At 36.0% G+C, this 13322-nt stretch overlaps 1 protein-coding gene across 1 annotated transcript in view; it reads left to right on the top strand.

The window, feature by feature from the left end:
• Positions 1 to 13322, top strand: part of STXBP5 (syntaxin binding protein 5) — a 156651-nt gene that overhangs the window by 77710 nt on the left and 65619 nt on the right. Inside the window, exon 11 of the mRNA XM_006084493.3 lies at positions 12950 to 13104. Within this exon, the coding sequence (XP_006084555.1) occupies positions 12950 to 13104 (155 nt within the window). The remainder of the gene's footprint in view (positions 1 to 12949; positions 13105 to 13322) is intronic.

Here is a 13322-nt window from a genome sequence, read left to right as displayed (position 1 = left end):
ATAGGTCCTTAGAATTCGAATGTGTAGCCCATGTTGACAATTACTGCACTACCCCCTCCCACCTAGAGCAGAATCACCCTCAGTTGAGTAAGCTAGACAGCTCTCACTTTTTCCCGTTCCTAGCAAGTGTCTTGGGCAGATGCCAACAGAATGTGTGTTCTATTAGTTCCTGTTGACAAATGACCAAAGTTTATTAGAAGAGCCATCCTTCCCTCCTAGGATCTTCTACATTTTCTTCTCTTTACCTGGAAATCATTTTAGGCACAATTCCCTCCCCTCCTTTATAGTTCAGCATAAATGTCACTACTTTTAAAGATGTTTTGGCCATGTTGACTAGGTTGGGTACCCCAGTAGTATACTCTCAAGCCTCGCTTTATCTTTCCTTTCTAGAACTTATTCTGGTGATTAATAATGTGAGTATTTGTTCAATGTATGTCTTCAGCTCAGTGAAAGCGTGGGACATAACTGTCTCATTTGTAATTGTCCAGCTCCTAGCATAGTGTTACTGAAAGTGAGGAAGAAAATGATAGGCTGGTGTTTAGAAAAATATATCCATAAAGAATTAGCTTTTACCTGTTCATGATAAAGCGTAGTTTAACTCTGCAGCATAGGTAATCAAGATGGGTAATTTTTACATTTTAATAAAATAAAGTATATATTATACCAGGACAGATCAGACATAGGGAACAGTGACAATATCATTAATATAGCATTTTAATACTCTATAGCATTATCAAAGATATGGCTATATTCTTTACATGGCCAGTGCTTTTTAAAAAGTCTAAAGTATAATGTTGATTCTTTAAAGGTTATTTCTTTAAAAAATGAATGTGACTTGGGTGTGAAGTGCCGCAGGGAATGGTGCTGGAGAGGAGTGATTAAGAGAGTGAACTCGAACTGAACCACCTGGGTCTCAAGAGCTCTTCACTCTTTGTGCAGTCTTGGGAAATTAACTGAGTTTTCTGTGCCTCTGAGAACTGTAATATCTATCTCACAGAATGGTTATGAAGATTAAACAAATTTATATAAAGCATTTGGAACATACTCTTTAAACCAGTTGTCTCACATATCAGTTGTCTCAAATAGCATTTGATAACCTCTAAAAAACCTATAAATTGTAATTATTCTCTGATTTTGCATTCACAAAGCAGGTGTCTGAGTGGCAAGGTTGACCAGCCTTTATAATAGTTAAAGAACCTCATTAACATTCTTCCCAAGCTTGAGAAACACTGTGATTTAGGGCAGTGATTTATTTATTTATTTATTTATTTATTTATTTATTTATTTATTTTTAGACATCAGGTAATGATGTTCAGTTAGTGGGTTGTGAAAATAATTTTGTTGATTGTGACCATTGATTGTTAACTTAAAGACTAGAATAGGAAATAGAGTGCACTGTACATTTTAAGGGTAAGTATTGGTCATGAAACTTTTGTTCAGTTGTATACATTTATGTATCTGTATATTGTGTTATGAAGTAAAATGCACTTCTTACAATGCCTCATAATCATAATATTTGAAAACCCCTGATTAGTAGAAATAACTCAGGTTTCGGGTCCAAATCCCAGTTCTGCCACTTACTGTATTCAGCAAGTTGCTTAACCTCCTTGACTGTCTCTCCTTACCTCAGTGATATAGGGACAGTAATTGTAGCTTCATAACATTGTTGTGAAGAACTAAAAGAAATACAGTGTGTTTGGCACATGGTAGGTGTTTGATTAAATTCTAGTTCCTTTTCTCCTCTAATTCTACACTTTCTTTTCACTTGTGGACAACACAAGAAGTTGTAGGCAAGGCCAGATTTTCAATAAGAAGCAACTCTGGATGGGTTCAAGTTTTCAAACAGGTACTCCATTGAACTCCTGGGAGTTCTGCACTACATGCACATCTTTAGATCATTAGAAGAGTGAGTTTCTCTTAGGAAATGGACCACCATTAGAGATTCACCAGTTTTGAGGGAAGCATCTCTGTTAGGGAACCTTAAAGTGTATATAATCATAATATAATTTGGCAATTTAGTTACATTTGGAGAATCACAACTGAAAGATTTATTCCCTTTTATCATAACACTTGCTGTGGCAAACTTTTTCTGTATGGAGCCAGAGAGTATATATATTTAGGCCTTGAAGGCCATATGGGTGTCTGTTACAACTACTCAACTCTGCCATTGTAGTGCAATAGCAGACATAGGCAGTTCATAAATGAATGAATGCAACTGTGTTCCAATAAAACTTTATTTACGGACAGTGAAATTTGAATTTGATATAGTTTTCATGTGTCATTAAATACTTTTCATTTGTGTATTTTCTCAACTATTTAAAAATGTAAAAACCATTCTTAGTTTTCAGACCATACAGAAATAGGCAATAGGCCATAGTCTGCTGAGCCTTTATATGCACACACATACACACACATGGTATATGTATTTAAGTTTATCTTTAAGGAAAACTTTTGGGGTTTTTGTATTTCCCCTACCCTCTCTGGTGCCAGAACGTGGTTTAGAAGATAAGGTGATTTATTTTATTTTATGTTTTCTGTCATCTTTCTCCCCTCTATGCCCTTTTCCAGCTATACCCCCTTCCCCTCGCACTCACAACACTCTTTTCTTAAGTTTTAATTTTACATGTGAGCTAAAAGCTGTAGGTGGATTACCTGTATAAGAATATGAAAAAACACAGACTAAAAGCTCAGGGTACATTTGTGATATTCTGGTTCTGAAAATATCTAAGTCTATTTTAATAACATTCTCAAACTTGCTACAAACTTTCTCTACTGTTCCTAGGGACTTGTTTCCAATGAAAGAATCCTAACTTTCTGAAGTCCCAAAGCAAACACCCTTCTGTACAAAGATTGTTGTAGCAGATGAGGACATTGAAGCAGAAAGGTTGAGCAACTTGTCTAGGGACATGCAGCTCATAAGCTGAAGAGCCCAGATTTAATTAAGTCTGTGCTCTTAACCACGCTACACTTCCTTTTTAATGAAACCTACTCTCTGTTTACATTTACCACCAACCCTCAAGATTAAGCCATAGCAGCAAGAAGAGAAACTCATTTGGACACCATGCCTGCTTTCCGAAGCAAAAGCAGTTTTCTTTTGCATTGTCTTAGCAATGCTTATGTCCTTACTTGAGACAAAAATAGTATTTTACATCTTGAACTCAAGACCCTTACTTAAATGGCTTGGCTTCTAAGCACCAAGAAGAAAAATATTCGTAGGTGAAGTGAATATCCATTATTTGCTTACTATATGCCAGGTATTCTGCTATGCAGTTTGCATTGGTTGTCTTTCGTAATTCTCATAACTGCACTATGGAATGGGTACTTTTATTGTCTCCATATAGATATTGAGTCATAGAGCACTTAAGTTAAATTAGCTTGCCCTGAGAAGTTACAGAGCTGGAATTTGAGCCCAGGCTGTCTCTGGAGCTGGAGTTCTTAATCAGGACACAGTATTCTCACAGATAGTGTGGGCTAGGATAGAACTGTCCTAACAATTCACAAGTCACTCAGTTTTGCCGAGAACTGGACTCGCTTTAAAATTTCCTAGTTTATCAGAACGTCTTTAATTTAACATTAATTAAGTCATACTCAGTACATGTATTCCCACTATTGTGAACTGAGAGCCTATTTATGCCTCTATGAGGCTGGATAATTAAATGCAAAGTAACCCTAGCTACTCAGAGGAGAGCTTCATAGATCATTTCTAGGATACAAATTTAATTCTAAATTGATGAAGTCTAGATTAGATTTTACGGTATCTCCTTGAATCATGATACTTGGTCTTAGCAATTGTTCAGGGAAAATCTACAGGAAGATTTATAAATAATTGCCCCTAATGGGGGAAGATCTCTTTGTGTCCATAGACTTAAAATTTCAAAGGCCTCATGAGATAACCTTCCCTGTTTTCATATTAATTTTACTATGTTAGAAAGTTTCTATCTTAAGTTACCTAATTCTCATTTTACCACTGTCTTCAGAGACAGTTATTCTTAAGATTCTCCCAGATTTATCTTTATTATCTTCATTCTCTCAAAACTAGAACAGTTTCTCCCACTCTTATTCTTCAAACCTTACACCTATTTAGGATAAGTTATTCACTTTCTTAATCGTAAGATAATATTTGACTTAAAATAACATAACATTTTTATGGTATAATTCACATAACTCGAAAACTAAGACTGCTAGATTGAGAGCTCTGTCTTCTGACAGTAGAAGTGGAAGTGAAGTGGGAGAATTAAATGATGGAAAATGAGACTTTTGGACTCTGCTGCAATGAGCAGCACTTCGTATAAATGCTTGTTGAACAGGTGAGTCACTTAATTTAAATAGTTATTTTTTAAAATATATTTTATTGATTTTTTTACAGAGAGGAAGGGAGAGGGACAGAGAGTTAGAAACATCGATGAGAGAGAAACATCGATCAGCTGCCTCTTGCACAACTCCTACTGGGGATGTGCCCGCAACCAAGGTACATGCCCTTGACCGGAATCGAACTCGGGACCCTTCCCTTTAGTCCACAGGCCGACGCTCTATCCACTGAGCCAGACCGGTTAGGGCTAAATAGTTATTCTTGAGTGGCCTAGGAAGCAGAAAGTTCTTCAGAATAAAGTACATTTTAGCAGTGCTTGAATAGAATGTAATGACAAATACAGAAATATCTTTAAAACTGGAAAACTATTTTCATAGTATTTCAGAGGAAAAATGTATTATTTTAAAAATGTATAATTTATCTCGTGTAACCAGCATTAATATTGTATTTTCTGGAGTGTTTTTGGAAGTATCCAGGTGTTTTCTTTGTGTTTTTTTAAGTTTAATTTAATTTAATAAAATTCTCACAAGAGAAGCATATTACCTGTAATTCCACTATTCTAAAATAATTTTTATCATTTGTTCATTTTCCCTAAGTTTTTTTTGTTGTTGTTGTTTTGTTTTTTAGCTACACATCCTCTTTCACTTGATTATATTCCAAGAGCACATTCAGTTTGGTATTTTTTTCTCCATTACATTTTTAAAGTATTACTAGTTTTTACCAGTTTTTTCCCCCAATAGTTTTTAGGGCTGAGTACTTTAATATAAATAAAAATACAGTAGTGAACAAATTCTTTTTATAGTGTAGGTAGAACAGTAGTACAAATCTTCTGTTCAATTATTTCTTTATAAGAAATTTCCAGCTGTGAAATTTTTAAGATAAAAGATTTTTATGAATCTTGACAAATTGCCACATTTACTTTTTAAAAACATCTGTGGACATTTTAAATAACTGAGTATAAAATAAAACATTTTCACCAGTCTTATCAGTGTGGGATGATTTTAATTTTATTCACTAACCTTAGAAATCAGCACTCATGCTTTAGAATTATCTTAAATTCTATAGCCACAATGTGAATTCCTAAATGATTACGCTTACTGGAAAGGGCGCAACCTGCTGTGATAATAGGGGGTTGAAGTTTTAATTTTTTTTTGTATCTGCATACAAAGCCGCAGTGATTTATAGAAACTTCCCAATTTAATTTTATGCAATCATTCATCCAACTAAGTATTGATGTTTTGGCTGGACCAGAAATTATGTGTATGTTTTTCTTTACCCCTCTATCTAGAAACTGACGCATGAGTTTTAACAAAATTAGTGTTAATGGTTGATATTCACTTGATAACAATGCTTTTAAAATCATAGAATAGAATTAAAAGCCTTATAGTTTTTTTTAATGTGTATTATTTGTAAAAGGGCACATTTTATTTCAAAGCTAATTGTTTTCAAATTGTTACTTATTTGATAAGGCTATTCAAATATGCCCTTCTTATACCACCTCTAGTTTATTCATCCTACTACTGAAGTTTATCCTTAGCTTTCCTACAATTTCTTCTTTTAGAGTCATGCCTCTTCATCATCTAAATTGGTTCTCTGGCACATCCTTAAAGCTTTATGGATTGTTCAGCTAATCTAGATTTCTCATCATTATTCATCCTAATCTACATTTTTTTTCATCCCTAAAAATGCTTTTGCTTATGATCTTTACATAGACTGAATATCTTAGTTATGATTCGCTGATTGTTTAGTACCTTTACTTGGCTGTTTATAATATATGTTAGTATCTAGTATGATTTAGATTATATCTTTCTAGAGGATAGGGATCAAATCCATGTAAGAACTTGTCTGGATTAGCAGACATTTAGTTTTGTCCAAAACATCCCTGGAGACATTAGGTCATTGCTAAAAAGTCCTTGCTAGCCCAGCTGGTGTGGCTCAGTGGTTGAGCATCAACCTATGGACCAGGAGGTCAAGGTTCAATTCTCGGTCAGGGCATGCCCAGGTTACCAGATCATGCCCAGGTTGTGGGACCAATCCCCAGGAGGGGGCATGCAGGAGGCAGGCCATCAGTGATTCTCTCTTATTATTGATGTTTCTCTCTCTCTCTCTCTCTCTCTCTCTCTCTCTCTCTCTCCTTCCTCTCTGAAATCAATAAAAAATATATTTTTTAAAAGTCCTTGAAATTTGGTCATATCTGCTCCCGTGTAAAATGTCCATTGAGACATCTGGTCCATGATTTGTTAAGAAGGGTTGTTGTTTCCTTAATTAAATCTTTATTGTTGAAAGTATTACATATGTCCCTTTTTTATTGTTTAATATATTACGTAAGTCTCCTTTTTCCCCCATTGACCTCTCCCCGGCTGCCCCCAACCCCCAGCACATGCCCTCAACCTCCCCACCCCCACCCTTGTCTGTGTCTGTTGGTTATGCTCATATGCGTGCATACAAGTCCTTTGGTTGATCTCTTACCCCCTCACCCCCGCCTTCCCTCATAGGTTGGACAGTTTATTCGATGCTTCTATGTCTCTGGTTCTGTTTTTGTTCATCAGTTTATGTTGCTCATTATATTCCACCGATGAGTGAGATCATGTAATATTTATCTTTCTCTGATTGGCTTACTTTGCTTAGCATAATGCTCTCCAGTTCCATCCATGCTATTGCAAATGGTAAGAATTCCTTCTTTTTCACAGCAGCATAGTATTCCACTGTGTAGATGTACCACAGTTTTCTAATCCATTCATCTGCTGATGGGTACTTAGGCTGTTCCCAAAACTTAGCTATGGTGAATTGGTGCTGCCTATGATATGTCCCCCCCCCCCCTCTTGATCCCTTCAGGCCCACCCCCATCCCCGCCCCAGGCCTTTACCACCCTATTGTCTGTGTCCATGGGTTTTGCATATATGCATACAAGTTCTTTGGCTGATTCCCCCCCACCCCCGCCCCGCTTCTCTCTGAGATTCCACAGTCTGTTCCATGCTTCTGTGTCTCTAGATCTATTTTGTTCATAAGTTTATTTTTTTTATTAGAGTCCACATATGAGTGAGATCATGTGATACTTGTCTTTCTCTGACTGGCTTATTTCACTTAGCATAAAGAAGGGTTATTATTGGTAATATAGCCACAACACAACTGTTGGACCAATAAAACATGATAGTATTTTTTATATATTAGTTCTGTAAGCCAAAAGTGTAAGTAAACATTGCAGACTATTTGAACCCAGAGGGATTTTGGATTTTCTTAGTGTGGATGTTTTTGACAGGATTAGATATCAAGGACCTTTTTGTTTTGGTGTGGATCAGATGTCTCCATGGATGTTTTTGACAGGACCAAATATCCTGCAAGGCCTTGTCTGTAGTAAATGAGCTTGAAACTGCAATGTTCTCTCATAGGTAAACTTTGAAATTATACTTGTAACACACAAACCTCATTTGCAGTCTATTTAATTACAAATTAATCCCACATGGCATTGACAATATTGAGATTTTAGATTTCTTTTGAAACAATGCCTGATTGTTACATATTTAAATTCTCTTATTTTTATTGATACTTGAAAGAACCCACAGTAATGGACTAATATGAATTACTGTTTTGATTTTATAAATCTTATGTATCCTAAACAGCCTGTATATTAACACTATAATGCATCGATATCCAAAAGCATATTTTTTTGTGGAATTGTTATGGTTAGGATAGGCCTACCAAACTCTTTTATCTTACCAGTGAGCAGTAGATTTAGTGGTACTTAAAATATATATCGACCATCACTTTTAGGGATACCTAGCTAAGACAGGGAGTGCAGAGGTAAAATATACATTCTGTGTCCTGAAGGAGCTCTCATACAAAGGAGGTGTAGATATACAATGACTACTAGTTACGGTAAATGCTGGAAAGAGGTATACAGAGGGTGCTTAGGAACATAGGAAAGGCACCCAACTCCTTCAGGGTGGATGGGTCAGAAAAGGTTTTTCAGAAGAGGTAATAGATGGACTGAGTTTTAAAGGAGAAATAGGAATTACCCAAACAGAATGAGGGGAAGTTTATTTCAGACAATGAATAACTTGTACAAATGCTATTGTAATAATATAAGCTGCAGGTTATTAAGGTCAGAACTAAAGTAATTGTGGAGATGAAATTGAGGAGACAGGTTTTTGAGACCCTAATAGAGTAAATAGGATGTGTTTATAAGATTTGGGTCGTGTCATATATTACTATGTATTACTTTACTCACTATGTTGCAGGCACAATGGCCTTTTAGTTCCTCCGTACACCAAGCTCATTTCTAACTTGGGGTCTTTGTAGTGGTTATTCCTGCTGCCTAGAATGTACATCCTTTTCCCCCAACCCCAAGATCTTTGAGTGGCTGGCTCCTCTTTATTCTGGTCCCAGCTCATCTTTCATTACTACAGGGGCCTTTCTTGACCACTCTTATCTTATAGTAACCTCTCTAGCCTCTCCTTCACATTCATCTTATGACTCTATCTTATTTTATTCATAACACTTATCATAATACATTCACTGTTTGTTTAGACTAGACATGAGAGTATTGTTCTCAGGGAATAGAGGTGCTCAAGAAAAATATTTGAGTGAATGAATGGGTAGTGTTATGGAACTGAGTTGAGAAAATGGATTATACAAACGGCTTTTTGGCAAATTGGTTATACAAATGGCTTTTTGGGTAAAAGTGCCTCCTTTAAGTAAAAAATGCTTCTTATAGAAACACAGCTTCAGCTAAAGCTGTTGTCAAAGTCAGCTTGGGGAAGTTAATCAGAAGAAGGAATATATATGAAATGTTTAGCCTCTTAAAACTTGCAATCAAAATTATAAAATGTCCAAACTAAACAACTTTCTAACCTGGATGCCTTAAAAAATGAAGGACTTTTACTTAAATTATATTTAAAATAGTGGAATAAAATTATATTACCTCTAGACTTTATTTTAACATCAAAAAGGCTAACCTTTCACTTAAAAAAAGAAAATATATTCTTCACTTCCATAATTCACATATTACCCTAGAAATAATCTAGATCCCTTGAACATTTAATGTGATTCCAAATGCCAACAAAGACTTTGAATTATATAATTCCACTGTTTAGTGTTAAAATATTTAACTTTATTTTACTTATGACTAATCCTATATAATAAAGAGGTAATATGCAAATTGACCATCACACCCTCGCACAACATGGCTGCCCCCATATGGTCACAAGATGGCCGGCAGGGGAGGGCAGTTAGGGGCGACCAGGCCAGCAGAGGAGGGCAGTTAGGGGTGACTGGGCCAGCAGGGGAGGGCAATTGGGGGCTACCAGGCCTGCAGGGGAGGGCAGTTGTGGGGGACCAGGCCTACAGGGGAGGGCAGTTGGGGGCGATCAGGCCAGCAGGGGAGCAGTTAGGCATCAATCAGGCTGGCAGGGCAGTGGTTAGGGGGTGATCAGGCTGGCAGGCAGAAGCGGTTAGGGGCAATCAGGCAGGCAGGCAGGCAGGTGAGTGGTTGGGAGCCAGCAGTCCTGGATGAGAGAGAAACATCGATCTGCCAGTTTAGGCCCGATCCCCCTAAACCGGCAGTTGGACACCAGGGTACATGCCCTTGACCGGAATCGAACCCGGGACCCTTGAGGGACACCCCCCCCCTCCCATGCATGAATTTTGTGCACTGGGCCTCTAGTTTCTTATAAAATGTTTACTTTATGAATATTTACTCTTCGGGTTTTGGGCATTAAAATGAAAAAAATAAAACCTCAGGCATTCATAGGATAGGTGATTTCTGTCTTGCAAACCTTAGATGATTTTTTAAAAACAGCACATAAAACAAGAAAAAGAAAAATATATACATATATGCATTTATTGCTGGATTGGGGAAACTTATTATTATGAAAAAGAATGTTCCCCTAGAAAAAAAAGAAGAAGAATGTTCCCTTGGTATACCTTTCAAGCTACTTCTCATCCCTGTTTTTTTTATTTTATATTTTTTTCTCCTAAATTTAGTAAAGGAGTTCAGCCAGTTTACAAAGCCATTGAACACTTAGTTGCCTTTTGAGAGTAAACTTAATCTAATTGCTATGGTGTTATTTGATACCTTGTTAATAGTTTAACTGCCTAGTAACTAACTGGTCATCTACCTGGCAATCCCTACCCAATATCCCCAAGAAAAATGTATTTTTTTTACGTTTAACTCAGCATCTCCCTATTCATGATTCTTATATTCATAATACTTATTTTTTTAAGTTATCTATATGTAAAAACACACTTATCAGATTATTCTTGAAATATTATGTATGCAATAACTTGCCCAGGTTTTCCACTGTATAAAAGTTTAAATTGTTGGACTCTTCACCCTTCTTCATAGTATTTTATATTCACTTGTATGCTGCATTTCAAAATACAGAAGAGAGAAGATATATTCTATATGTGATAAAAAGTGGAAGAAAATTAAATATTCTTTCCTGACCACAGTTGTCATGATCACATATGCTAAGATATTGAAATGATAGATAAAGGGGTGTAGTTCTGTTCAGTACAAAATTTTAAGCTCTGGTTACTGTCATTTAGCTGAAAAAAATAAGATCACCCAAATTAGGTTAATGGTGAAAAATCTAAATGATAGTAAGCTACACAGTGGTATGGGTAACATATATGTCTATTAATTCATTCATTTACCTGTGAGGCACTATTTTGGATACAGCAAGGAACAAAACAGGCAAAACATCTTGCCCTCATGGAGCTTACATTTTTCATGCAGTGAACAGTTAGCAAAGTAAATAATTTAGTCTTAGCAATGAGTACTGTGAAAAAAATAATAAAGCAAGGAAGGATAGCAGGGACAGGGGGGTACAGGTTTAAATTTAAAAAATATGTACAAATGCATATGCACGATACATTTATATAGTTTAAATGGGTAAAATGCTTAATTATAAAAAACAATTGAGATATTTGACCTAATATTTATATTTACTTATAAATTACACACCTGTACTACTGCTATTCTTAAGTAAATGTTAGTGGATTTTATTTATTGTTTTAGATAAAAATAAATATAATTTAGAAAGTTTATTTTTTCCCCTCCACATATCACAAGAAGAGAACCTTTGATAGTGAGTTATAATGATTATTGGATAATGACAATAACATTAGTTAAATTCTTACTAAGGGCGTAGTGTGTGCCAGGCATTGATCCCAATGCTTTACATATACTAATTAATTCAGTAATTGTCTGAGGATACTTATCACTCTGTCTCTATTTTATAAATGCAGAAGCTAGGCACAGAGAAGGTAAGTATCCTGTCCAAGATCATACAGAAAGTAAACCAGAGTTGAGATAAAAAATGCAGGCACATTAGTTCCAGAATCAGCTCTTATAACTATTGCATATTATTACATACTGCACGAGATGTGAAGAGGAAGCAGATAGACATACTGGCCATAGAGTAAGCATTAAGAAACTACCTAGAGATTATAAATTAAAAGATTTAAGATAATCATATACAGAACATTTTTAATCATCTATATAATCCTATATAATAAAAGGCTAATATGCAAATTGTCCCCTTGGGAGTGCGACTGACGGGGAGTTCGACCACTTGCTATGACGTGTGCTGACCACCAGGGGGCGGTGCGGAACAAAGGAAGGCCCCGGTCGGCAACCAGCAGCTGGGGAAGGAAGGACCCAGCCAGAAGCCGGAAGGTCCTGATTGGTCCTGAACGCCAGCCAGGCCTAGGGACCTTCCTCATGCATGAATATCGTGCACTGGCCCTCTAGTGTACTATAAGTAACTTCCCCACCAACAAAAAACAAAACAAAACACATTCAGCAGAGCAAGTGCTAATTTCCTTACAATGCAAAGACCTCTACAAACCAATTAGAAAAGGATTACTAATACCCTTCCCAAGACATGAGCAAAAAACATGAATAGGCAAGTCAAAGATAAAGAAATGCACACAGATGAAAATATGAAAAGACAGTTTTTTCCTGTTTTGCATATTTAGATGTGCAGTTTCTTAAAGTGGGTGTAAAAAAGTCATTAAATATAATTAGTAGGGAGACAGAGTTTTAGGGCTGATTAGAAGTGGTGAGCTGGCAGTTGAATGATGTGCATTGGAGCTGTGGTTTGAGAGCAAACCAGCCAAGGTTCCAGGAGAGAATTAAGCCCTGCAGAAATGATTTGAGTGACTGTTTTCTCAGCTTCCTCAAGGGTGATTTGTAGCTACTACACTCTTGATGCATCAATGGTAAGTTAATTAATTATGTATCATGGATGCCTTAGGGCATTAACATTCTCTCTTGAAAGGCCTGGCTATTAGGATTGGAAATAATGGAAGTCCATTCAAGAGACCTAGCAGAAACCCAGAGAAAAAATTTTGACAACTATACTATAAAAAGATAATGGAAAATATTTTATGGGCCAAAAGGAGGTTTGAGAGTCAAATGTGATCAGTGTTCATTCTTACTGTAGGTTACTTTTCAGGAATCCACCTGGGTCTTACTTAGTACAATTAAAAATCCACATGCAAATATTCAATTAACTGATGCATAAAAATGTTGGAATTTAAGATTTGATTATTTTACTAAGTAAACATTTATGATATAGCAACATAATTAGACTCTACCATGCTATTTATAATCCTAACTATGTATTTCATTTCCAGGGAGCCTTTTATTATTTTATCAGGAGGTTTGTCATATGATACTGTAGGAAGAAGACCTTGCTTAACAGTTATGCATGGGAAAAGTACTGCAGTGCTAGAAATGGACTATTCAATTGTTGATTTCCTAACACTGTGTGAAACACCATACGCAAATGGTAAGTTTTGCAACTTTAAAGCTCATTCTCTACATTCAGAACAAAGACCTAAGTATTATCTTATTAGTTTCTTTATTGTGTTCATTCTTCTGGGAAAAGATGCTGCCTTCATAACTTTGAAAATTTTATTTCAGAAGTTAATTCTGTTTAATAAGCTTTATCTGTTTAGTATTACATATTATTAGTAAGTGTCTTTATAGAATAAACAAAACTATACA

This window comes from Myotis lucifugus, unplaced genomic scaffold (assembly GCF_000147115.1).
Source record: "Myotis lucifugus unplaced genomic scaffold, Myoluc2.0 scaffold_11, whole genome shotgun sequence".
Classification (NCBI taxonomy): Eukaryota; Metazoa; Chordata; class Mammalia; order Chiroptera; family Vespertilionidae; genus Myotis; species Myotis lucifugus.
The sequence above is the reverse complement of the archived record's forward strand: the minus strand, read 5'-3'. Positions and strand labels throughout refer to the sequence as shown.